At 38.7% G+C, this 27,243-nt stretch overlaps 1 protein-coding gene across 1 annotated transcript in view; it reads right to left on the reverse strand.

The window, feature by feature from the left end:
- Positions 1-26,962, reverse strand: part of LOC104404214 (polypeptide N-acetylgalactosaminyltransferase-like 6) — an 88,192-nt gene extending 61,230 nt beyond the window's left edge. The window contains exons 1-3 of the mRNA XM_010012596.1: positions 26,728-26,962; positions 19,758-19,943; positions 13,410-13,593 (exon numbers count right to left, since the gene is read on the reverse strand). Coding sequence (XP_010010898.1) covers positions 13,410-13,593; positions 19,758-19,943; positions 26,728-26,962 — 605 coding nt within the window. The remainder of the gene's footprint in view (positions 1-13,409; positions 13,594-19,757; positions 19,944-26,727) is intronic.
- Between the last annotated feature and the right edge of the window lie 281 nt (positions 26,963-27,243).

Here is a 27,243-nt window from a genome sequence, read left to right on the forward strand (position 1 = left end):
GATACTAAATATTAGTTATAGCAAGAAGGATTAAATAACTCAGCATGGTCTTCCTCTCAACATACAAGACCTATCCAAAATACTTTTCACTTCTGCTTCCAGCTTTACAAGAACTATTCCCAGTGCTATACTACTACTATCAATGATGTTGTTGCAAATAAGTAAGTAAACAAAAAAGCTATGTTAATTTCAGGCTTCACTAGAAATGGAAGTGAAAAAACATCAACACTTACTGGATGAAAAGCAACATCAAAGTTCTCAGGGAATCTTTCAAATACATCTCATCTTGCTGCTTTCCCATACATCTTGTGCCCATTACCTCGTCAGAACCATGACTGGATCATTTGAACTTTTGCAAGAATAGCTGGTCCAAGCATTTGAGATACACAAGGTCATATTGTTCAGGAATGGATGAAACAAGTATCAGATAAGCTCTGGAAAGGTCAAATGCAACTTTAAGATCTATTAGTAGAGATCTTTCCGGCAGATACAGATCAATAGCACTGCTGAGGACAGCGTGCAGTATGATGCTGCATACAAATCTGGCCTGCTGTTTTCAAAATAGGAGAAATGAACCTAAAGTTAGAGCTGTGCCAGAACAATCAGAGGAACTATGGATCCAGTATTTTATGAGCAGATGCTGAAGAAGGCCACTAAAGTGAAGACTGAAACAGGATGTGAATTCTCTTTAGCAATGGACTAGGAATTATTTGACAGATCAAATATTTTTAAACAACCTGTCTGCTTAGATGTGTTCACTTTATTTCCAGAAAGACTAGCATTTTCAGAGATCTGAGGCATCATCTCTGCTGCTATCAAATTGCAAGAAGCCCTCTAGTCCTGCTGGTGTTCACGGCTTTACATGTTGAACCCCGTGTCTTTCTGCTTCAGTTCTGCTCTCAGGCTATTTTATATTTTCTATTATATTCAGAATGCGACAACATGTAGAAATTTACAAATTCATTTAATAATTTTCATTAAGTTTAAAAGTTTCATAATTACTTTCTCCAACTCAAATGAAACAATTCAAAAATCAGTTATCTTGAGAGCTCCTGTTATTGTCTCTCTAGGTAATTAGTATTTTTGCTGGTGCCTATTGTTTATAGATAGAGAGCAAAGTGCCTTTCAAGTTTCATTCCGTTATCTTCCACATTTCTGGAAAATTTCTTTTCCAGCTGGGTAATAGCTGGTCTGATTTTTTTTTAATCATTCAGGGCATGCTCCTATTTTTTGTTATTTCTGCAACTATTTGAAGAAATTGCTCAGTGCAAAAGAAAAATTAGAAGAAACTTACTTCATTTAGCATCTGGATTCTACCACTGTTTACCACAAACTTCTGTAGAAAAAGATACTTAATTCTAAGTGGCTTGTATGACTTTTTTGTAGATGCACCTGATATCCTTGTAAAACCAACAGTGTGTGTGAGAGTTACTATTACTCCACCAAAGCATCAGACTTCTAGTTTCACCATGCGTTGTACTACTAGAGAGTTTCTGATTACTATTCCTTACAGAAGTTAAGATTTTACTAATGTATCTTTAGTAGAAAGCTTTCTGAAGCTAGAAACTTGCTAATTAAGCAGAAATTAAGTAGAAATGCTAGTCAAAAGATTTTAAGATATCATCTCTCACAGGTGAATGCCCCATCATAAAGAATGAGAAAGCAAAATCTTTGGAGCTGTAATTTTGTGTCTGATGTTTTTCCCTCCTCCTTGGGGAAATGAGGAAGATGTTGCAGTGTCTAAAAGACAACAGAAGCATGACAGATTCCATCTGTGGTTGAGAGGAGATGATATCCTGACTTGTAAGGAAAAGAAGTAGGGGCAGCTGAGATTCTGAAATATTCTGTAACCATGAAGCGACAAGGGCTACAGGAAAACAAATTCCAGGATTGCATTTGCCCTTTTCACAGCTGTTATCACACTGGAGAGTCATTGTCTATGATCATCAGCTTTTAAAACCAGCATTTCTCATTCTCTACTGTTAGCAATGGATGAAAACTATTCTGAAAGAAATTCTCATTATCAGCCCACTTTGACTTTGAACTTTTTATTATCAAATTTCAGCCTTTTCTCTTTGCTAACCTCTAAACTGGTATTGGGATTTTTTTGTTTGTTTTCCCCCCCTTCTTTTTTTTCCCTGCTGGATGCTAACACTGATAATCATCCTATGGGGTCACTTGTCTGAGTCCATTTCTATAAACAGTTTTTTCTGTTTCTAAAAAAAAAATTCTCTAGTAGTATCATACTTGTTATTGCTATCAAGCTTTATTGAGTTACATAGGAATAACTCTGTACAGCTCTGCTGTGCATTTGACTCTGGGATGCTTTGATACATTCTCAATGAAAGGATCTCTAGGTGGACTTAAGTAAGTTTTTTTCCGATTGAAAAATCTTGTCATATTTTCTTTATTAAGATCTAGGCTAATATGCATAGGTCAACGACTTTGAAATCAGTGGCTTCATTACATACATGGCCAAGGAACTTTGAACAAACTTCCCCTGTAAATGATTTTACTATAATTTGAAAAGCTTTTACAGGCAAAACACTACTTGGATTTAATTTAAACTACCATTTGAATGGAACTTTGCCCCATCAGCCAGTAGGTGGAGATGTAAGTCCAGTAATTACTGCAGAAATCAGCTCTTTGGCAGTCCTTGATCCTTGAAGGTTTGTATAATACAATTTAACCGAGGTTAGATTTCTTAATAAGCATTAGATGAGACAGATGAAATCTGTCTGTAGATGAGGCCCATCTATTAGCCTTCCTTGCTACAGATATTCTTACAGCCTACGGTCAGCTGTGCCCGCTGAGCTTAGAAAACTTTCATATTCGACAAGCTATTAATGAAAATAAAATGGCAAACATTTAAATAGGTGATCAGAAGACATATTTTCTAATATCTGATCATGTGTTTAACTATTTTAAAATACCTGACCATGTGTCAAGTATTTTAAAAAATCTTGATCAATATTCTGCTATACAACATTTAGAAAAGAAAAACAGGCAGTATAAAAATTGTATAGTCTCAGTCATCCTCACACCCACATTTTGAAAAGTTTTGAGTCCTTCCATGTCTACAGAAATTATAAGCATGTTATTACCTTCCAGTAGATATATGAATGTTATTAAAGTATTACCAGTTCCACTGAGACAGTCAAAATACTCTGTTTTGGTATTAAAGATTTACGAATCTATTAAATTATCATTATAGGAGTTCAATACTAGAAATTGGTTGCAATAGCAATAGTATCTTGTGGTCTACAAAAACCTCACGAATGGAAATGCAATTACAGTAACATAAGATAGAATGCAAAAATTAAAGCAATATAGTTGGACATTTATAATAATTTCTTCATTTGGTTATGCTGTTTGATTTAAAGTTGAATGAGAACACCCCTGAAATAACAGGCCCATCTGAATTAGCTACATTGACTAGTTATATATATTGCAACTACAACTAACAAAGGACTATTCTTCTTCCCTGAGTGCCCTTTGAACAAGTCAGGAACAAAGATTGTGCTTTGAACAGTCTGCTGTTTAACCTGTCATTCTGTTGAAAAGAATCACTACAAAATGGGCTAGCATTAAAACCTACTGCAAAGCAGTGAGCTGGGGATTTGAAACATTTGCTGTGGTTGAGAACTCAGAAAGTTTGCTCTCCCTTCAGTGCCTTCTGGGAGTCTCCTTGAAACTACTACCCTGAGGTCCCCAGAAAGTGGTCTGAAAATACTGTTCCAAACGACTTTCTTCCCCACAGTTGACCTTTTCCTCAGGTACTCTGAGAGGTCCTTTGCATGGTCACAATGCTTTGAAAGACAAAATGTTACTGTACTCCCACTGTGCTCCTGGCTTTTCACCATCTCTTCCACTTCTAATTCACTGCAGGTCCACAGGTCATTTGTACACAGGGAAAACAGAGTGGTTATTTGTCCTAGCACAGAAAAGCCAGGCAAGTTCTGCAGAATAGCTAAACTTTCCGCTGGATAACCAGTCTCCTCAATCCTTGCAGGCACCTCATTCTCTGTAGGGGGCAAATGGACTTGTGTAACTTAAAGCCTACAGCGCCTCTCCATCAGAAGGGTTGATTTTCCAAATAATTCACTTGAAGAGATAGCTGTCTTCCCCCAAAGGAAATAGGCATTTTTAGAAATGAGCAAAGCTGATATATGACTCTTCTTCTGTAGTAAAGGACACTATCTTGGCATTTCATGCAAAAACAAATGTAAACTGTTTTGAGCCTTATTTGTTCCTGCTCTCTCAGATATGCACAGCATCTTATAAATAAACTAACACAGCAAAATGTGGAGTGTTTATCATGATTTTCACCCTCACAAGTTGCTGGAGGCATTTGCCTTTGCCTGTTGACAAAACTTGTCTTCCAGCTAGAATGACAATATTTTGGTTAATTACATGAAAAGAAAACAGATGCTAGTATGTCTGAGGATAATTCAGAATGGGATCTTGCATGTCTTATTTCTAAGGTCCTCACCACATCAATACCTATAGGGAACTCCCCTAATAATGTAAACAAAATTGGTATTAACTCTCTTTTTCTCATTCAGGTCTTAGATCTGATTCACAGCTATCTGCCAGGGTTAAGTACCACAGAAATATGGAAGAGAAATAATTACTGGAAGAGAGATGAAATAACTGCTGATAGCCATTACTAAAAACCATTCACCTACAACCCAACATCAGAATGGAAATTTTCTTGAGAGCATATCTGCAAACATTGTCCTGCATCCGACTCAGTTCAGTGTTGCATTAAAGCCCTACACGGTGCAATTCAGCAACCCTGCTCCATGGAGCTTTAAACAGGGCTTCATAGATAACTGCATTGGTTTGGAACATGTGCCCATGAGGTCTTAGACCTTGGCGTCAGGTCTGGAAGGGACCTGAAGAGCCAGCTGCCATTATGCTATAAATTCAACGCCATCTAGAACATGTGGCGGAAGTCTTGTAACCATTTTATAAAGGTTTCCTTGGCAGAAAGCAAGGCTTCCAAATCTGACAAAATTTCCAGGGCCACAGAAGTGGTACATGATACATTTTTGGCTGAGAAACTGGAGGAACCACTGGATGTATTGTTGGAAAGCCAGAGACTTTGCATATCCTGGTTTCTGGTATGGACCAAACAGACATTCCTACAAATCAGAATTTAGAACAGAGTTTGCCATTTGCATGAACCTAAAATAGAGCTAAACCAACATTGCAATAGGCTGTAAAAATTGAATGGATAATGAGAGTGCAAAAACCTTAGCAAATTGGAGAAATGAAGGCAGAAAAAGATAAAATTCAAAATGTTCACCTACAAAGTATCATGCTGATCTAGGGATAATGAAGACAGATCACCTTTTTGGACATCGCACTTCAAATAGATATGAAGAAAAATGCCTTGCCTTCAGACACACAAAATCTGAATTACAAGAAGGGAATGATGAACACTTGGCTGGATACCAGTTCTGCAGAAAATGATGTAGAGGTTACACCACAGCACAAGTCTGGCATAAATCAACAATGTCAAGGAAATATAAAAAGGAACATAGTCTCTGAGACAAAGTCACCTGCTTATTCTACAAGGCAATAATAAGGCTTTAGCAGTATCTGCTTTCAGTATGGAAAAAGTCCAGAGGAGAGCAAAGAATAATCAGAGATCTAGAAAACATGATTTATTGAGACTGAAAAAATAAAAAAAAAACCCTTGAAAATTAACAATGAACTGATCTGACATGAGTCCTCAGTTATTTAAAAGGTCTTCTCCCAGTGTACAGTGTATATGACAAAATACAAAGGGGTTAATGCTGTAGCAAGAAAATTTCTGGTTAGATATGATAATAGTACTGAAACACTAGCTATACATAAATTTCTTCCCAGCCCCTTCTTCTCATGCTTCCAGCACAGACTGCATTGGCAGCTTAATTTCTTCAGAGTGGAAGACAGAAAAACCTCTTCACCTCAGAGCTAAGGGAGTCCTATGCCAACATAGCTGGACAGTCAGAATTATCCTGTGTAGACAAAAAAACAGAAGGTGTGTATCGGCAGGTGAAGATGCTTCTATGGCATACTTAGTTGACCATTGCCTCTGAAAAAAGAACCATGGGCAGTGGAGAGGAAAGGAAGAAAAGCATTGCGATACTGTGGAGTGTCTGACAGACCCTATAGAGTAAGGGAAAATGACACATACACGCAGCCCTTCAACCTCAACTGCTCATACAGGACAAATGCTAAAGAGTATCAGTTAATATGAGCCAATAAGCATGTATGCAACATACATCAATGCACAGATTTGGAAGAGATTTGGCAGAGAGGGATCTGACAAAATTAGTCAGTTTAGGCTTTGTTCTCTCTTCTGTTTGAAGCAAGTGTGGCACTAGATTGAGTCTTTAGGTAGAAATCATTCTTAGATAAAAATTCTTTAATAAAAACCCACAACAACAAATAAACAGAAATGGAACTGGATGCATAGGTCACTCCTAACTTTATGCTGGTAAACACTCTGAAATTAAGAGAAGGGTCTTGGTTTTCTCTTAGTACCAATAGGTGTCACCAAATCATGCATGAAAGTTCTAGAGGAAATGGCTTGAAAATACACAATTAAGAACAGAAATAATTATTTTAAAAGGGTGATTTCCTTTTTTTCATGGAAAATTATTTGGACATGATTTTATAATTTTGAAAGCCAAGTCATCTGTATCAATAGCATGTTGATAGCATTAAATAGCTCACCAGTATGCACTGAGCAACATCTTTCTGTCTTCTTCTTGGCCACCATCCCACTCTTTTTTTATGTAAAGAAATATTAAATTCATGTCCAGAAACTACTTAGTTTTCTAATCATTGGTAGTTTTGGTGACCCACCCTATGAATTTGCTGCAGCATATGTGCATATAGACTGTCAAGCTCTAAAGTTAATACATGGGTGAAGTAGAAGGCTAACAGCTCTAGAAATTCTACATTCAAGATGAATTATGAACATTATAAACAAAATGAGTTCCTTCTTATCTTGGAAGGCATAAGTTACTAACAACATTGAAGTGTTGTGTATCAAACCTGAATCTACCCATTTCAACTAGCATGTAGGACTCGAATAATCCCTTGAGTGACTCTTGTGAGGTTCAAAAAATTATACCATCAATAGCTTTTTATCCTTGTTTGTTTGTTTTTTAATGATTTTTAAGTTTTATTCTGATAGGTTACACTCTCTGTAGAGTTCTCTCTTCTGAACTGGCCTTCAGAGAAAATGTACCCGTTGTACAGAACCTCTGCACTGAATATGCATGTCTTCACTATGCTAGTGTCAGCGTTTTTCCTTGAAAAATATTCTGAGATTTTCATGGAGCTATGGGTGGATGGCAGTTTGTAAAAGCTATTGTTATCTCCACTATTGTTATCTCCACCAACAGTCTTCTACGCACCACAGCTTGTAAAAACAATAAATCAAGACCTTAAATTACCCAAACTCACACTGGTTGGAGACTGCTTCTCTGCAGAATAATGTCTTTTTCTTTTGCATCAAACATTCCTGTAGCACAGTTCAAAACAGTAGATTATACTTAGGCTTTATAAAAATAGATGATTGTTTCTGGTTGTGAGAGGTTTTATGAATATGTTTATAGGCAAAAATCAGCCATAAAAGACAGACTATAAAGCACTGGGAGCTATAGAACAGAAATCATTGTCCAAAGCACTTTCTAAACTTTGGAAAACGATCATAAAATTGTAAAAGTGCTTGTCAGATTTGAAATGTAGTCTTAGCAAAGACTTTCTTTGCACCAACATGTTGTAAAAAGTACATATAAGGACTGAAAGTAAGGAGCTGCAGAAAGAGATTGTTTCTGAGAGTGTGTCAATTCAAATAAAAGAGCATGCTGACAACAGCTTGCATAATAATAATACTATTTTAGATACACAGTTAACAGAAAGGGCCATGTAACCTTCCTGGTTACTTTAAGGTCACACATTACATCCAAGGTTGAGAGTCTGTGATGCAAGGGAAGAGAAAAATGTACTGATCGCTTCATTTCATCTCCTATGCATGTCTGAAATTTTACCAGAAAATACAGCCATAAACCATAAGTGGCCTCAATAACTATGAGATCTCAATCCTATAACCTTTGCCAGACTCATACCCAAAGTAGACTTGCAATGGTGGAATGATTCCGATTTTATAAATAGGAAACTGAGTACAGGAACTAAAATGCCTCGTCAAAGGTTACAATGTTGCTTCTACTTCCTTGGCTAGCCCAGTATTTGTCAAACTACTGTCCTGGTCCTTTGCCAGAATAATATGATTCTTCAGCTTTGTATTCCTTCAGTGACATCTGGAGATGACAGCTTCACATCAGAAGGCAAAGAAGGAACTCTTGCAGGTAACAAGTGATCATAAACAAAAAACTCCCTAACTTTCCCAAATAGGTACTAGAAATCTTGGCATCCAGTAAGTAGTGCAACACGTTGCTCATCAGTTAGGATTTCCATCTTGAGTTGCAATTCAATAGCAATGCTGTCAGGTCTCGGCTGCACCTTTCCCTCTCTCCCGAATGATAAAGTTAAACCATCAGAAAACTGCTCCAAGGAGCTGTGCAGCCCTTTCCTACCCTAATTGATTGGTGCTACGTTAATCCTCTCCATTAGTTTATGGTTTGGTTTTTTTTCACAAATAGGTTTTTGAGTTGAATTGTTGATGTTTTCTTGACTGGTTAAAGATATGCTGCTGCTGGCATGAATGGACACTGATGCCCATTTTCAGATCAGGCATGTGATAACATGAATTGATGTAATCTAAATGCTGCCAGGAAGTAAAGGGCAGTCATCCCCAGCAGGCCTGAGCATATCAAACTTCTGCTTTAAACTTCCACAGAGATTTTAACCCAGACAGGCTATTAAATCTTATAAACTGACATGCTGTATATCACAGTCCATTATAGTAACAAGGTTACCCTATTAGTTTAAGTGGCAATCGCTCGGGTTAGGCAAACTCCTCCAGAGACTAGAGTGAGTAAGCCACAGAAAGAAACAGCCACACGAGAGCATGCTCTTATATCCTAAATCCACATGTCCCACAAGGGCATGCTTTCAAATCTCTGTTGTGATAAAGAAACAAACCAGTGAGGGACAATAAGCTAAGGTCATATCTGCCACAAAGGAGGTAAACATCTCTGGTCCTCCTTGCTTATAGACTAGAAGATAATTTCCCAAGTCACCTGAAATTCTGCTGAATAATCATTGACCCTGGATCTAGACAATGAGCATCATCATGACATGGTGATAATTGTCTGACAATTTCCCACAATACATCAGAACACTAATTTGCTCTGTGTCTTTTACACAACCCTGAATGCATGAAGCCCCTTCAGAATATACTGGGGTAGTTGTACATGAATCACAAAAGAAAAAGCATTACAGCCAACTGTCATGAGCTGCAAAAGTGGCATGTCAGTTGAATGCAGTATAAAACTTCTGCTGTTTCTGTGGCACATGAAAAAGAGAAATCGACAAGGAGTTCAAAGATCTAGCCTCTGGATGGGAAGGCAAGATTTTATAGGGGTGAAGTCCAATTTCCATGCTTCTGAGGATTCAATGTATCCTGAAAAAACAGCAACACAGATCTTTCAGAAAAATAGATAATCTTAAAGGCTACTTGATATTCATTTATGTAATAGTTGCTAAACTTTCTTATACACTACAATGAGCACAGAGAAATACCTAGTAATTCACATAGGAGCTTCAATTAAAAATAAATTTTATAGTTTGGTTTAATCAAAACCTATGGAAAACTTGGTGGGGCTGGTAACATGCTACATGTGAACCAAACTGATAAATTTTGGGGATGAATGCAGCCTACTCCAATTCCTGTTATAAATTTGTCACCTGTATCCCAGGCTGGTGCATCTGTACTGGAATTTGTCACTGGGCAGCCTGGAAGGTTCTGAGAGTGTTGTACACTCCTAGAGTCTTAAATATCAAGCCAAATCATGGTGTAAACCTACTTGTGAACAACTGTAGATTGCCTGAGGATGGGTGTGGGTGTACATCAGGAAAAGCTGAGATCTGAAATGAGACTCCGAATTCTATCACAGCAAAGGGTGGAGATGATGCCTGAGTGGCACTGCAAGTGTACGAACAACAAACGATGCCCACTCACATCACAATTAGGTGAGAATGTCTAGATTCTTCACATGAAGCTTTTCAAACTGGAAGACTGTGTCCAGATAGATAGCATCCAATAGGAGAGCACCAGTCAAACACTGACCAAAGAAGAGTAAAGTTAAAAAAAAAAATATATATAAAAAAAAACTGGGGAAAAATTAAGTCCAGAAACACTGCCTCAGCTGGCATTGCAGCTCAGTGAGCTCCATGCTACTGTCACACCAAAAGCCTATAGAGAACTGAAGTGACAACACTTCAGTTTACTGTGTCAACAGCAAATAGCTGATGTCTGCTGAAGCAGTATTTATCATAAAATGGTTGGGGTTGGAAAGGACCTTATGATCACCTAGTTCCAAACCGCCTGCCATGGGCAGGGACATGTTGCACTAAACCATGTCGCTCAAGGCTCTGTCCAACCTGGCCTTGAACACTGCCAGGGATGGAGCATTTACCACTTCTTTGGGCAGCCTGTTCCAGTGCCTCACCACTCTCTCAGTAAAGAACTTCTTCCTTATATCTAACCTGAACTTCCCCTGTTTAAGTTTGAACCCATAACCCCTAGTCCTGTTGCTACAGTCCCTAATGAAGAGTCCCTCCCCAGCAATCTTGTAGGCCCCCTTCAGATACTGGAAGGCTGCTATGAGGTCTCCACACAGCCTTCTCTTCTCCAGGCTGAACAGCCCCAACTTTCTCAGCCTGTCTCCATACAGGAGGTGCTTCAGCACCCTCATCATCCTCGTGGCCCTCCTCTGGACTTGCACCAAGAGCTCCATGTCCTTTTTATGTTGGGGACACCAGAACCGTATGTAGTAGTCCAAGTGGGGTCTCACAAGTGCAGACAATATATCATTCAGATATAACAGTGACTGCTCTTAGGTCTTCCATAGTTTGATCTGGTTTTGCGTACGTTAGTTCTCAGGATAATGTGATCTTTTTTGCTTAACACACATACTAAGCTGGCATTTTAAGTCAGGAAACAACTTCATCAGCACAATTTTTGGATCACATACCCATTATTTACTGGTGTTTTACTAAAAATGCTGGTAATTTTCCAGCAGCTCAGAATTGATGCTGCTGACAAGAAATAAAGCTATTAGGATACCAATAGTAAAATATTTAACCTAAATAAAAAAAATAAATACCTACTTCTTACAAAAAGTAACATAATGATTATGGTGCTCGCTGAAGCCATTTCTAGTTTTAGTGTATATGCACAGGAAAACTGTTCTCTTTAATTCTATAGAACTTGTCTTGGTCAATTAAGTTACTGATATCTAAAATAGTTTGTAATGTTTACTGTACTTGTTGTAAGCAAGGTATTAAAAGCTCAAGGTGTCAACAGAGAAGACCCTAGGAAAAAAGCAGTGCCAACTCTGAATTAGAAAATAATTCCTCCCCAAAGCAAAATTCATACTTATTATTGAAAACACATCTATACCCTCAGCATCCTAGGCAGAGGGTACTTCTGAGCAAAGTTATTGTCCTAGCTCCACCAGCCTTCAATCCTGCTGCTATGTGTGGGGATGAACACAGTGGCTCCATGTGCAATGCTGGTTTTCCACCTGCATTACTCTGATGCAGACACTGCGATTGGGAACACAAAGGAAGACTCTTACTGATTTGCGTAAGAACTGGGAAGCCTTCCCACCTTTCTGGGGAAATGAGAACTCAGATTACAAGAGATTACAGGTTGCACTGCCCCATATGTTACTTCTTGCGAAGCCATTTATGTGTCTTAGAAATGCAGGCATGGTGAGATGGGTGTAACCTGCTGCCAGGCTGATCGCAACAACAGTTCATGCAAAACCACCACATCTGTTCTGTACTGCACAAAGCCTTGTCTGTTCCAGAAAGTTTCCTACAAATGCATCCTCTTCAGGCCTTTCTTGTCTTTGAAAGATGCATATTACAAACTGCAAATGGGTGAAACAGCAGATAAGTAACCCTGGCAGTACAGAAGTTTTACATATATACAACCTTTGAACACTGGACCAAATTACATGATGTGCTAGCTGGCTTTCAGTAAGTAGCAAGAAATCACAACTGCTCAGAAGACCAGGAAGACTTGTGGAAGAGCGATGGAGGCTCTAGAAGCTCTGGAGTGTTAGGTGATTGCACTACCTGCATCTATGTTGTAGAGTGGTCACACTGGCAGCTGATGCAAAGCACTTCATCGGAACTTACACTAATGCAAGATGAAGACTGGTGAGTCTATATGGATATAAGTAAAAAAGAACAAGTAGAATAATGAAAATAAGCCCACTGAATGCCACAGTTACCTACTTCTCCCTATAACCATCTAGTCGTTCCCTGGACATAAGGGTCAATTTCTGCATGAATTGGATCCATTACTTCAAAATAGAGCAGTGTCTTGGACAGAGACAGAGGTTTTCTGTTGCTATTATTTCCAGGTTTTGTTTCAGGGAAGGGAAAATGCTGAGTTTTAAACTGCCAAAACCTGCAGCGAGTTTCAGCCAGGGCTAATGACAGCATCAGAGCCAGTCCTGCTGCCAGCCCTGCAAGGATCCAAGCTGTGTGAAGGCCCTGGAGACTTTGCCACATTGAATCCTGTCTGTCTGTCTGTCTGTCCTTTCTGCTGATGTGGATTAACCCTAGCTGATCCTTACATGAGGATAATTTAAAGAAAAGAAAAAGGATCTACTCTGTGAAAAGTAGATGATCATTCCTGTGAATGAGCTTATGTAAACAATACTGGCTGGCTTTTAAAAATCTATTTACAAATCAGCTTGATATTGTTCAGGTTTGACAGCTCTGTGTTTAAGTTACAGCAATACATATACAGGAGCAATATCACCAGTCATAAACAAAGCATCTGCTGGCAGAATGTGGACTCAGCTGTTGACGTATGCATTGCACCAATCTCCAGCAAATGAAACATTAAACTAGTCTGTTCAGTGCTCAGAGTAATTGTAGTCACATTCACTCCTTATCCAATGCCAATAATTTCTCTTAACTACCAGTATGTGCCTCTTTCTTTAACGTACAACCACTGGACCAGAAAAGATGGGGAAGGTTTGTATTTCCAGGCACAGCTTGTGAATCCTGCAACTTGTTACCCTGATATTTTTCCCAGTTTTGAGGTTTCAGAAACGTGTACAGAAGCTGTTTGCTTCTATGGCCTTTCATTAGTATGAAGTGGCCTACATGGAAATTTCTGGGCTTGGATTCTTTGGCTACTGTTGCTGCCTTTGCTTGTTCTGCTTCATGTTCCCACTCTCCCCTTTATCGCTACTTACTCAAAGGGGTCGCTGGGATCAGCTCTCTGGAGCTCTGGAGGAATCGGTATTCTTTTGTAGTACATTTCCCAGTCAAAAGCTCCTCGCATGGCATCCCCCGCCTGTGCCTCGTAGCCAAAGTGATTGTGGTCAATGACATCGATCATAGGACACACGATGGTTTTGTGGTTTAGTGCAATCTGGTCTGAAAAATGAAAGTAGAAAATAGGAAACGGCATGTCTAGTCAAGCCATCTATCATATTACTGCAAAGTGAATCCCACAGGTTTTCTGATGTTTGAAGATTGCTTGCTTTGTTCCCTATGGTCCCCAAATAATTTCATTTTTCAAATCTGTATCAAACCTTTATCTAAAGTGGACTTAATGCAGTTGGGCAATGATTAGAAGCATTTACAGTTCTTTAAAGGGAGGCATATCCCTGTGAGACCCACAGGAGTCCAGTCATCTATATCTCTGTCACTTTGCTACTCTGAGCTGTCCCCAATCTGTCAGCTCCGGAACAAGCCAGCAAACAAAATGTAAAAATACTCCTTCAGATGTGGGGAGTGTGTATGGCAAGCTCCCATGAGAGAGATTTGTGTTCCTAAATGTGAATCTCAGCCCTTGAAACCATTCAGCTGCTGCTCCTGTGGCGCGAGTGTGCATCAACTTTGAGATCAAATGCTACAAATTAAAGGCAAACTCCAACATGAACAAAACAGGGCTTGCATCCTATTTTTTTTTATACCAGTCTTTGAGATATAAAGAAGGCCCCACAGTGTTGTTCTTACTCACTTGTTTTCCAAAGAAAGGAATTTCTTTTGCTTTTTGAGAAAAAGCAAGAGAACTGTGAAGCTAAATCAAATTCCCATGTCCAGTGTAAGGACAGGGTGAGCCTGAGTCTGCTTTGGTGAATCCTACTCCTTAATCCCACAGAGCTCCTCAGAAAAGAAACAAAAGTAAGGAAGACATTCCAACTGCAAGAATAAGCAGAAGAATAACGGTTTGAAATCAGGAAGTACAGGGAAAATCTGTACTATAGAAAACCTATCTGTGAATCCTTGAGAAAACAAAATCTTAAAATTCTAAGTATAATAAAGCTTTTTCTCAGAATGATGGCCTAGTTTCTTTACACTGTAGGGAGTATGGGGAAAACTTGTTTTTTGTCTTTACGGATTAGATTTCACTGGTGCTTGATAATACCCTAAAAAAATCAGAGGGCTGAGTGTGGAACGAACACTTAGATAGGAAGGCAGGTAATCGTGGTGTAAATATTAGTAATACAGACTCTGCTTCTGTGCTTCTGAAGGATTAAAATTAAGAAAAAAGATTATTTTAGTGAAACATCTGTAGTTTTCATATTTACTCTCAGTTACTGTTTATAGACTGTCCAAATGGGGGAACAATGCTGACTACTACTGAGAAATTACTGTGCTTGGAAGTTCAGCAGGTTTTTACATTCTTATCCTTTAATAGTGAAAGAAATTTAAAGCAGAGGCTCTCACAAAATTCTAGGCAACTCATTTCAGACACAATGGCTGCATTACTGTTGCTATTGCCAAATATAATTTCATTCACTGGTATACTATGTTGTGTTATCTGTAATCATTATGTAAAGTCATTTTTACATAACCTCTTTCCTGTGATGGTCCTGCTAATAGTTATAATAATCGGTCTCTGATCCCTCCTTTCTAAATTGATTGGAGGAGAGAAACTAAATGGAATTGATTTGGCTGGAGCAGGTCAAAGGTAGACTCATAATATATTAGCATCATTCTCTTGATCTTTAAAAGCTATAGCTTTTAAATAGACTGAGGAATTGGAATTCTCTAAGTCATACACAGAAATAGTCAGGGAGAAAATTATTTGAGGAATGACTAAACTCAATCCCAGTCTTCATTTATACAACTCTGCAAGAATTTTGCAAGCAATATGATGCTTACCTGCCTGTTCTTATGTGTTTCTGCAGAATTTACTTCTCAGCTCACAAAATGTTTTAGAGAAGATGAGGAACCACAGAAATATCTTGACTTTTGAAGACACCAGGGTGTTTGCAGTTGTGCACACCAAAAGCAGCAAATCAAACTTGCAGCCTTAATGTGTCTCTCAGCATGCCTAAAATAATTGATTTTGCATACATACTTCTTAGGCTTAAATGTAGGCCCAATACGAATTTAGAAAAGAGAAAAAAGGGCTGTAGGGCTACCTTACATTTCACAAGAGTGCTGGTACCATAGCTTTACAGATGTGAACATGCTGCTGCCTTTGCCAGGCACTGCTCTTTATCCTACCTGCTCCTCTCCAAGAAACTGAAAGCCACAGCTGAAATACTTCACAGTATTTCTTTTCCACTGCCTTTACTCATCATCATAGAATCACAGAATCATAGAATAGTTAGGGTTGGAAAGGACCTTAAGATCATCTAGTTCCAAACCCCCTGCCATGAGCAGGGACACCACACACTAAGCTATGTCGTCCAGCCTGGCCTTGAACACTGCCAGGGATGGAGCATTCACAACTTCCTTGGGCAACCCATTCCAGTGCCTCACCACCCTCACTGTGAAGAACTTCCTTATATCTAATCTAAACTTCCCCTGTTTAAGTTTAAAGCCATTACCCCTTGTCCTACCACTACAGTCCCTAATGAAGAGTCCCTCCCCAACATCCTTCTAGGCCCCCTTCAGATACTAGAAGGCTGCTATGAGGTATCCATGTAGCCTTCTCTTCTCCAGGCTGAACAGCCCCAACTTTCTCAGCCTATCTTCATATGGGAGGTGCTCCAGTCCTCTTATCATCCTCGTGGCCCTCCTCTGGACTTGCTCCAGCAGCTCCATGTCCTTTTTATGTTGAGGACACCAGTACTGTACACAGTACTCCAAGTGAGGTCTCACAAGAGCAGAGTAGAGGGGCAGGATCACCTCCTCTGACCTGCTGGTCACGCTTCTTTTGATACAGCCCAGGATACGGTTGGCTTCCTCTCACACATTCCTATGTCCTGAATTCCTATGTTCTGAAAATTTCTGTGCATTATTTCAATGCATATATGCTACAGTTAAAGGGAAGAACAGACAGATAAGCATCATCATACATGTAAAAATCCTTCAGATTTGAGGGAAAGCCTAGGAACAAGAGGGAACATTGCAGAGAGCTTTCTCCCTAGCAGTTTTAAGCAATATATACATACATATTTGAATTCAGCACTTGTAGTATCAAGCAGAGAGTGCATATGTGGCAAAAAATAGAAGTTTTCAATATTGAATAAGTCACTATCTCAAAAACATAGGTTTTATCTTTATGAGAAAGATGCACCCCTTTAATTTCAATGCTTGTTTCAAATTGGCCTGGTTAAAGCAACAATGCCACATTGCAAACACTCTTATTTTCCTAATTGAATATGTGGTTACAGATGGTGACAACATTTGAACGGCTCAGCAAATTATCTCTTGTTATCTGAGTTGTCATAAATACTTGTACTCTCAATATCCCCACTGGCAAGTGATGCATCATATAAATGTTGTAGAGATGGTCAGCTATAACTAGCAGGTGTCTTGATAACTTGCTAAGCATGACTTAATCATGATATAGTTTTAAGTCTTGGTCAGCAAAAATATCTCTTTTAACAAACCTAGCTTTGGTAGCATGTGGCAGTACTAATCTATTGTCCATCTCCCCTCTTACTGCTCCCTCAGCAACATCAGCAGAAGGAAAGATATATCCTCATCTTTCCGCTGGTTTGCCACTCAGTTTCTTACCTCCAGTAACAGTGATTTCACACTACACTAGATTCTCAACCACAGTAGCTGGAGCCCAAGTCACATGTTTCCTTCTGCTGACTATATACTATTGAGGAGTGATAACAAACAGCTGTGTTTGCCAACATTTTCACATGACTACAGCTACCTGCTCAGTGAATACCAGGCAAAACTCTGAGATCTGAGAGTCGCTTTTCTCAGTTTAGAAGCCCATTTAAGCTAAAGAAATAAACCAAATAAAGCCTAAAGAAAGTAAAGAAAAAACATTTTGCACCTGTTTTTAAGAAAATGAAACAAAGGACTATAACTGAAAACAGCTGTGGCTCAGCACCACAAAGCTATTTAGATACCTAACAAGTACTAAAATAACTGTCTTCCTGACAGCCAATTCTGAAAATATGTTAGGTAACTAAATAACTTTGAGAACTGTCTTTGTGTGATCGCTCTTGGTTTTCTCAGCACCTCCTTGTCCTCTAACTTTCAAGGTCTCATTTTGAACAAAACCCGGTTTGGAACAGTGGAAACCACTGCACCTCTTCAGAAGCAACTCCAGAGCAGGGTTGAACTGCAATCCTGTTGAGGACTTCTCACTACACATGACAGATAAATTAGAGCTAAAATAGGACAGCTTCAAAGCAATAAATACACAATATATCCTCCGTTGTGGTTTCCTTGAATGACATTCAGTCACATGCAGTGCTGAGTGAATCACAAGATAGATCTTTAGGTAAACACTTGCAAAAATTCATTAACTTTACTATTATTAGTAGCTGGGTGTTATCTGATTTCAGTATAGTAAATATTTGCCACCTATTGGATATGAGAAAGTTTTCTCATCCCTGTAGGAAAAAAAAAGGCACAGGGCATCCTTAAAAGCTGTGTGTTCATTCTCTAGTTGTCCTTCTTCATGTAACACTCCATTTTTTCTTTCAAAATGAGGCCTCTTGATTCTGGGTTCCACTATTCCTAAAGATTAATTTCTAGATCCTCGGCTGGTTAGCTATGGGTATTTCTACTATAGGTGAAATAAGAAAGATATGTGGAATATGAGAACTAAGCAGAACTGGGACTTGGTCCCTGATGAAGCCTCTCATCTTTCCACTTCTCTGGCTTAAGGCTGAGGGTTGCAATCATCAGTTCAATACCCAACTGCAACCTAACTGCAATAATGAATCCTTTGTGACCACTCTATTTATTTTTCAGTTTTTATAGTGTGAAACCCAGGTAGACGTACCTTCATTTCAGACAAGAAATCAAGAAAAGGAACTGGCTTTGCAACTTGCAATTTTTCCATGTCTAAGTTAGAAAAATAGAATGTCTACATCTCATCTGCAGTAACGCAGCAAAAGATTCAGGGGACAAGAGTGAAAGTCCTCTGGAGATTTTTTTCATTAGTAGCAATATATTATGCACAGTGGGGCAAAATTAAAAAGCAGAGGAAAGGTGGCTGTATATGCAGAGTGTTCCAGAGTGATACTTGTTTGTGGATGTTTGTGGGAGGCTTGTTGAAACTTGTGTTTCTCTCTGCTCCTTTATGCCATTTAGGCTCTACATAAAGACGGAGGGTTTCTTAAAAAATGCTGGTGATGTGTTTAAGGCTGAAGTGGAAACAAGAGGTAAGACCGTATGTGTAATCTAATAAAGAAGCTAGAAAGGATATAAATTTGGAATTTTGTACATTATTTTGTTACTGATCTGAAGATGAAAAACTAGTTACTAGGGTTGTGTTGGGTGGGTGTTTTTTTTTTTTTTTTGTTTTTGGTTGGGTTTTTACTTGGTCTCAAGTGATAGTTCATTAGCAGAACATTATTTCTTCTTGACTGCAAATAAATGCTTTATCAGCTTATTATATGGCCAAACAGTTCTAGCAACAAAATTCAAGAAAAATAACCATTAATTGGTGAAACCCTATCCTGTCCTGTACTTATGACATACTCTTCTAATTAATACAGATTTCTTCCATAGTAAACTCAGAATTTTTCCTTGTTTTTGCTAAAAAGCACTCACTTTGCAAAGCACAGACACTTTGCATGCACTCAGGTGTGTAGAAAATAGGACATTGTTTCCTGAAGTGAAATCCTAGACTTCAACAATTGATTCTTTCCATTCCTTTGACTAATGGAGCTTTGCCAGCTGCAGCTGGAATCCAGCAAAGCAGTCAATAGCAAATCATTCTTTCTGAGCTTCCTATTGTGAATGCAGTTGTTATTGGATTTAACTCTGAGGTCTTGGATACATTTACAGCAAAAGCTGTTTTAATGGAATGTGGAGGACTAGGAAGGAGTACAATACCTGCATAGCAAGGTGTATAGTAAGAGCATACCATACTACTAGACTTAGTAGTGTAATTTGTAGCAGTAATAACAAAATAAATTGTAACTGTAATAGGCCAAAGTGGTACTTCAAAATGTTACCAGCTTTTTAGTCACAAGAACCATAAAATGGAGCTGGTCACACTTCTTTTGAGTTCTGTCTCATACTGAGTCCTCAGAAACTGCAGCAGAGCTCCAAACACTTCTGTACAGTTTACATCCTGCTTATTGTGGGACATAGCTTTGAATGCTTAAGCTATACTGTATGCTCTAATTTTAATGGCTGATGAATGCCCATACACTTACTAAGCAAGGGAGGCAGCCAATTCACGTTGACTTCGCAATGGGAATCCAGAAATGTCAAGACTTCTCCTCTAGCCAGCGAGGCTCCTAGCAGTCTGGTCCGAATGAGCCCTTCTCGTTTCTTGGTACGTACAATCCTCACTTTGGCAAAACGGATCATGTATTCCTCCAGCTTCTCTTTTAAATGTTCTAGAAAGAAGGGCAAAAAAAGCGTCAGTGGTGCCAGGCCTGGAGGAGACAACAGAAGGACAGGTTGGCACACAACCTGCAAGCAGCTTATCTACTTCCATCTTTTGTCACTTCAAGTCCTCCAAAATCTGCCACAAATCCTTCCTGAGTCAGTTTGGAAAGTGTAAATGGTCTCTGTTTTATCACACAGAGGAAGACACTGACACTCTGGACCTTTTACTGCAGTTGCTACTGGCAACCTGCCATCCACGATGTAATCACGGCCAAAACAACTGCAGGATATTCATCCATCCTCTGATTCCTGCAGCCCAAGGCCAGATAAACATTCTGGCACGCTGTTTTATAAACAGTGTCCTTTCCAAGTAGGTTTCCTATATCAACTAATTATGAAGAACTATGCATGGAAAGAAATTTTTTAAAAAGTAAGTATTAAACTAGCATGATTAGATTGTTTTTGTAATGGGAAGGGAAACAGACCTGAAGGAAGATCTTAATAGTTGGGTGCCAGCATGAAGCAAATGGACAGCTGACTTCCTAATAAAATTAAGCTGCAAATGTAAAGCAATTGATAGGTTCTCTTATTTGCATAATCTGAGTCTGTTTGTATAACAAAACAGCATCTTTGGAAACATTTTTCTTCTGACTAGAAACACACACAAAGAATCATAAAAAAACCCCCAATGATAAAAAACACCCTACAGTTTTGCCTCTTCCTAAATACACCTACAACAGAAATCCTGATCTTTCATCTTTGATACAACACCTCAGCTTGTCAGACTCATTACTTTGGAAAAAATCTGATAATTTCATTTGGCAGGGAAAGAGAGAAAAAAGCTTAGAGTCCAATAATTAAAATTCATGATACCCACATCTAGTGATGCTAAGGGTTGCAAACTAAGTCTCACTGAAATACGTTTGCCAGGTTATGACTGCTTCTTATATCAGCTACTAATTCTTTGGACTTGTATGGTCAGCACAGGCCTCGATCCAGACTTTACATCATTTTAGATTGCAAGAAGTTTACTACAGACTACCTGAAAGGACTACCATTTAGCGGTACAGTGGAGCATATAATGCTGACACATAGATTAAAGGCAACAAGCAAACAAGCCACAACACAGAGAATACAGGATCTCGTGTTAAAATAAAATCAAGCTCCACTGAAACAGAGCTCCCTGCACATGCTCCTTCTTGTCTCTGCTCCTTTCCTTCCCAGCTGATCAGCACACAAGACTCCTCCAATCTACCTGCAAATAAGGAAGGAGTAGAAACAGTGGTGTGTAGTTACATGCATTTAGTGGGAGAGTACTGCATGGTATTGTGTACTGAGGAATCCTGATGTACACTGTCACAGAAGAGGGAGCAGCCTGAGACCTGGGAATATTAGCCTGCAAGGATTACAGTACAGGTGGGGGTTTTGGGAGAAGAAACTTAACGCTTTGGAGACCTGCTGAGTCAAGAGAGTGGTTTGTGTCCATAGTAATACCTGGGAGAAATATTAGATCAAAGCCAAGTCTTAGACAACAAAAATAATGACATTCAGTTAAACATTAAATGATTTTGTCCTCTACTCTGGAGTTGATTGTAGAATACACATTTAAATTCCGAAATATGTGGAAAAGACGTATCCTTTTTTTCATCCCATTTTGCTACTTTACGTACTCAATAAAAAAGCAGCATAATCCCCAAACAGTCACAATGACGAGAGATGTACTGTGCCTTTGTATGGCGGTCTTGTACGACCAACTGCATTCAGGGGACAAGGGCTGTATGCCACTCTGACTCATTTTAGCTACAAATCAGTATCATGACTGAACTGAGGTTAAATCAAGTCTTTTTGTGCCCACACACAAGACTGTCTAAAGCATATATTTATCAAACTGTTTTCCTGTTTTTATGAGCTCCATGGAGGCTACTCCCACTGTGCAGGAATATAGAAGAAGGTCAATAGATGTTGAAAACAAAGAGAAAAGACTTTGCGGGTAATATAACGAAGTCTGATAGGGCTGTCAGTCTGGATTTTTTTCTATATTGTAAATTGTATCATCTTATAGCCATGAAAAATGAAACTGTTTCAAAGTGACAGTATATTACATATTTCCAAAGTAAATCAAATGTAACCTGCTAGGACCATAGCTTCTGTTAGTCCTCAGACAGTGGAAATTTCCTGTAGCTGTTTAATGTCATCTAGCCCTTCTCCTCTGACCTCTTTCACCCACAAGTCTTAAGATTGTTTGCACTGAATAGCATAAAATAGGAACCCTATGCCAAGAGCAAGACCACATTGCTGCACACTGTACAGACAACTAATAAAGAGATTAAGGTTACTCAGCCTGAACACAGCTCTCCAACTATGGGAGCAAGCACTTAACACTGTGGCTACAGTGCAAATCCTCCATCTTCACCTGCCAGCCTTTAAAGATGGGTTCACTGTTAAGACTCTCGCTGATCAGAGAATCCTACTACATAGCTCTGAATTTGGCTACGTATCAGATACAATTTGCTGTTCTCTGTGAGCTGGTTCTAGGCAGGTCCCCCTTTGTATGTGAATGCAGCTACCAAGGAAGCACATAAACACTCTGACAGGAGAGAAACAAAAGCCTTACTTGGACAGCCTAAGTGGTTCATGGTGTTTGTAGGCTCTTTGTTGCCTGTATAGAGATTCCAGGCACATCTGAACTGGACCTTCACTAGATAGGTATCACAATGTTGAAGGAAAGGCCCTTGCAATAGACAGTTTGAATACAGCCACTACTGATTTTTACATGAACTAATACAAACACAATCTTTTCATGCATTCCGATTGCTATCACTTGTTTTGGGCTAAATAAACTCAGTGAAGTTCAGTCTCATACAAAGGACAATTTTATTCCTTTCCCATCTTGCAATGAGCAAATTCTGAAACCTGAGTGCCTATACCTTCAGGAAAACACATCAGTGAGAGACGATGTAAACTCTCATATTATGACACATTCTTTTCTCTTATTCTATCAATTTCTAAACAGAAAAAGAGTTGAATAAAATAATTTGACTGTCATCAGCTGTTGGGGCTTGAACTCCATGAAATCAATGGCAGTTCATACTGTTCTTACATTGCTTCAGGATTATTGCAAACACAGGAAAAGAGGTTTCTCAAATTTTAATTTTTTTTGGTTTTTTTTCAAGAATAATATCTGAAATTCTGTGGAACAAACAAGAGTGCTCTGCAGTACCTTCCTCCCTCTCTCTCAGATAGCTCTTCACACATTTCAGACAGCATGTCATTTGACTCATGAAGAACTGCATTAAAACATCCAGCACATCTTCTAAGGCCAGAATCACACATCTGAAAATTGTTTTCATCTACTCAACTAGTCCCCTGGTTGAATAATTTTATTATTTTCTCCTTGTCACTTAAAGAACAACTTACAAAAAAGCAGAAGAATACAAACAAAATTTGCATGTCTTGTTCACACAGAATTCTAAATGCAGCCTCACTTAGACATATCTGGAAGTAATCAGGAAGAAAACAAAAGTAATAAGTATTTATTTTTATAGAGCTTAATTAGACAAGTGACATAGAAAGATGAAGTCTATGTAGAAATCAAAGTATATCGATTGCTAGAGATACATAAGGTATCCAAATTTATTGAACTACATGTTAGTAGTATCCTAATAGGAAGTCATGACATAGTCAAACAGATGCCAGTAACAGTACCTACTCTATCTTTAGTTTTGAGATTTAGCCAAGACAACAGTTTGGGAATTTATCCGGAAAAAATTCTCAGTAACTACAAAACAATCATGGAGTATTTAAGTCCAACCACCGTCTCTGATGTGGTTGTGAGAATGAAAATATCTTGGAGGAAAAAAAATCCCTTTTGGATCCGTAAGTAATGGTTTTCTTAACTTAAATCAATATGAAAGTGCTCTCATACTGTATTTCCCCTGCAATATCTTGTGTCACTGTCTGTTTCAAATCTTGTCAATCTCTAAAAGCATAAACAAACACAGAGTAAAAGCCAGAGATGGTAGAACAGTGGTATTTTAAAAGAAAACTGTAGTATTTTCTACTATTTATATAAGTAGCAAAAACATCTTTCATCTTAAACCACTCATTAAAGCCACTCTTGCATTACTTAATATGCTGATATCATCATAGGTGAAACTTTAAAGCGAAATGGCAATTCTGCAGGACCTGTGGTCAGCAGCTGGCTTTAAAGGCTAGATACTTCATAAAAGAGTCCGTGTTTCAGATGCTCTGACAAAGGCAATACCCGTGAATTTCACAGCTCCAGTGTTGCTTAAAACAGACTAGACAAGACTTTAGAATTCTCTGTCTGGGAATAAGTTTGATTAACAAATGATCTAGGCGCTTGTTATTACTAACAAACTTTTCACAGAACTGCATAAATTTCTTTCACAGAAGAAAACTCCAAATGATATTTTATTTCCTATTGTACAACTGCATTTTCTTACAGTTTCTAATTATTTTATTGCTAATATTATCTCCAAAAAAGCATCTCACAAAACCTGTATATTACACATATGCATTTATTCTATGATTCCATGATTTAGAAGCAAGTGTCCAAGTAAACATGCATCAATGTCGGAGCAAAACTATAATTCTAAAGAAATTCTCTGAAAGAAAGTATATGTTGTGTGTAAAATAGAAAGCAACCTGCAATAAAAAGGCCTTTAAATGTCCAGAGGATAACACATTCTGCCCATTTATTGCCAAAGGAAACAGTTCAAGCAAGCTTACCATGACAATAAAACAGAGAGGCAGGATGGTTTCATTTATATGCTATAATATTGCATAAATTTAACTTTCAGAATTAGGCATGATAGAGAAGCCAGTATTTAAATTCTACAGTGAGCTATAAATGGTGCGCTTCAAATAAAGAAGCCAAAGCCCTTGTCACTAGATGTGGGGTGTAAATGTCTAATTTGTAATTTAAAAGAAAATACATCACTCTTTTCTTCACAGTGTTGATCAAATGAACCCATGAATCATATGTTTGACACATGCCAGGCACCTGCCAGGGCAAAAGTTGGCACAGGCGGTGACAAATAAAGAATAATGCATGGGCAGGAGGTTTACAGGCTGTCACTGCTATGATAAGTGATGATAAAGGGAAGCATTACATCTCATCTAGCAATAGCCTGTAAACAAATTCTCTGCTGTAATTGTTTTGTGTGGGTCTCCTCTGTCTTCATTTAAAGTCTGGAGAAGTTATTCTAAAAGAATAACAGAGATACAATTGCCTGGTCATAGTAATTAAAGATCTACACAAGCAGAGTACCCAGTTACTTAATTTAGTGCCCAGAAGTATATTGGAAATCAAGGTTTTATCTTTGTCAGAAAAAAAAGTAATCATAGTAGTAAAAAGCAGAACTGCAAGTTTTCTCTCTTGTTGGGATGCACACAGGGAATATTTCATTATCGCACTGGTACCCTGTGGCAACATGTGCTATGTGACAAGCAATGTTCCTCCAAGGTTATTGAGAAGGTGTTAAGAGAGACTTAAAAGATGATGTGAAAGATGGAGCTGGTCTTCAGGACTTTCTTGACTGCAGCATGGACTGTGGAAGAGGAAGGAAAATACAAAGAAAATAAAGGCTTTTGTTGGGCCCCTCTTCTGGACATCCAGGCAAGTCCATTCCAAACCTGTGTCTGTAACACGTCTTACTCTGCACCCCTGTAGCACCTCAAATTTTTGCTCCAAAATACTAACAACCTCTGTTATAGTATCACTGACTTGTAAATTATCAGTTAAGAACAGCAACAGAGCCTGCTAAATGCCCTGATAAACAATCTGATCTATATGTTTCTTTTTAATTTTAATCGACTGAGAAGTATGTAATCTGAGCTGTTCTGCCATTCCTAACATGAGCCATATAACAATAGCTCAAGAAAAACTTACAGTACGAGAAAAAGTGTGTTGGCCTCTCCTGTTACCTCAGCCCAAGCATATGGGAGGAAGCAACATGGCTAAACCCATAGCAGTCTGTGATTTTAGGTCAGTAAATTAATCTGCAAGTGACTATTCTGCTGGTGAGAATTAAAGCAGTCAAATGGCTGTTTTGACATGCAACAATAATGAGGTCAGCTCAAGAATATTCTTCTCTTTTTTTTTTTTTCCCCTTTGGCAGCAGAGCTTTGCCCAATATGCACAGAAAAACCTTCATTTATGCAACATCCATGGTTCTCATTGTACAAAAGACTTCCATCACTTTATGTCCTTTACTGCAAGATGGGATTATCTTCCCAGGTAAAATTAGCAAGGGTACTTTCCATTCCTTTCTTGAGGCCTTGAGCATGCATTTCTTCTGGAACACCTCAGCTTAATCTTTTGGTGACTGAAATGCTTCTGTCTAGTTTAAGTCTTAAGCTCAACAGTAAACACACAAAGGCAACTTAGTGGCCTATGATTATTCAGTTGTTATTTGTTTTCCGCAACAACTGACAAAAAAGTCCTCTCCAGTGCATTGCCATTATTTTTACTTTCACTGCCTCTATATAAGACACCATAAACGCAAAATCAGTCTGAAGAGTAAATACAAGATAAGCCCATGAATTTGGTACATCATCTTTCTTTCTTCCAATTTCCCTTTAACTTTCTGATTTGAAGAAGGTTGGTTGGAAACACTGGTTGGATACAGAAATGTTGCAAAGGCTGTACCAGGTCAGCTACCACTTTTTCTAATCAAGTCGAAGACTCCAAAAGGGCAATTTCCCTGGTTACACCTGTGGGTAAGCTACTCTACTGACATACTACCCTTCTGGTGAATAACTTTTTACTAAGGTTCAAACTTAAACTTCCAAGCTGCATCTTGGGGTTGTTGTCTCTTATTGTACCATCTATCAGTACCAGGAGGAATTTGGTTCTGCCATCTGTGCAATTCCCATTCAAGCTGCTGTGGGCAGCTATTAGATCACCACTTAGCTGCTGCTTTGCCAGACTAAACAAGCCTAGGTTCCTCAGCCTCTTCTCAAAGGTCACATAATTTTGGCCCATGACAGTCTTGCTAGTCATCTGGTAAACCGACTCCAGCTTTTGTTCTCCTTTTTGAACTGTGGAGCCCAAACTGGATGCAGAATTACAGGTGTATGCAGCACCAGCATCATAAAAAGCATAACTTCATTTTATAGGCTCACTCTCATTCTGGCATAGCTCAATCCAGTTTGCCTTCCTGGTGATTTATAGAACCACAGAACCATAGAATGATTAGGCTCGGAAGGGACCTTAGAGATCATCTAGTCCCAACCTCTTGCCATGAGCAGGGACACCTTCCACTAGACCAGGTTACTCAAAGC

Source organism: Nestor notabilis, unplaced genomic scaffold (genome assembly GCF_000696875.1).
Source record: "Nestor notabilis isolate BGI_N333 unplaced genomic scaffold, ASM69687v1 scaffold14974, whole genome shotgun sequence".
Classification (NCBI taxonomy): domain Eukaryota; kingdom Metazoa; phylum Chordata; class Aves; order Psittaciformes; family Psittacidae; genus Nestor; species Nestor notabilis.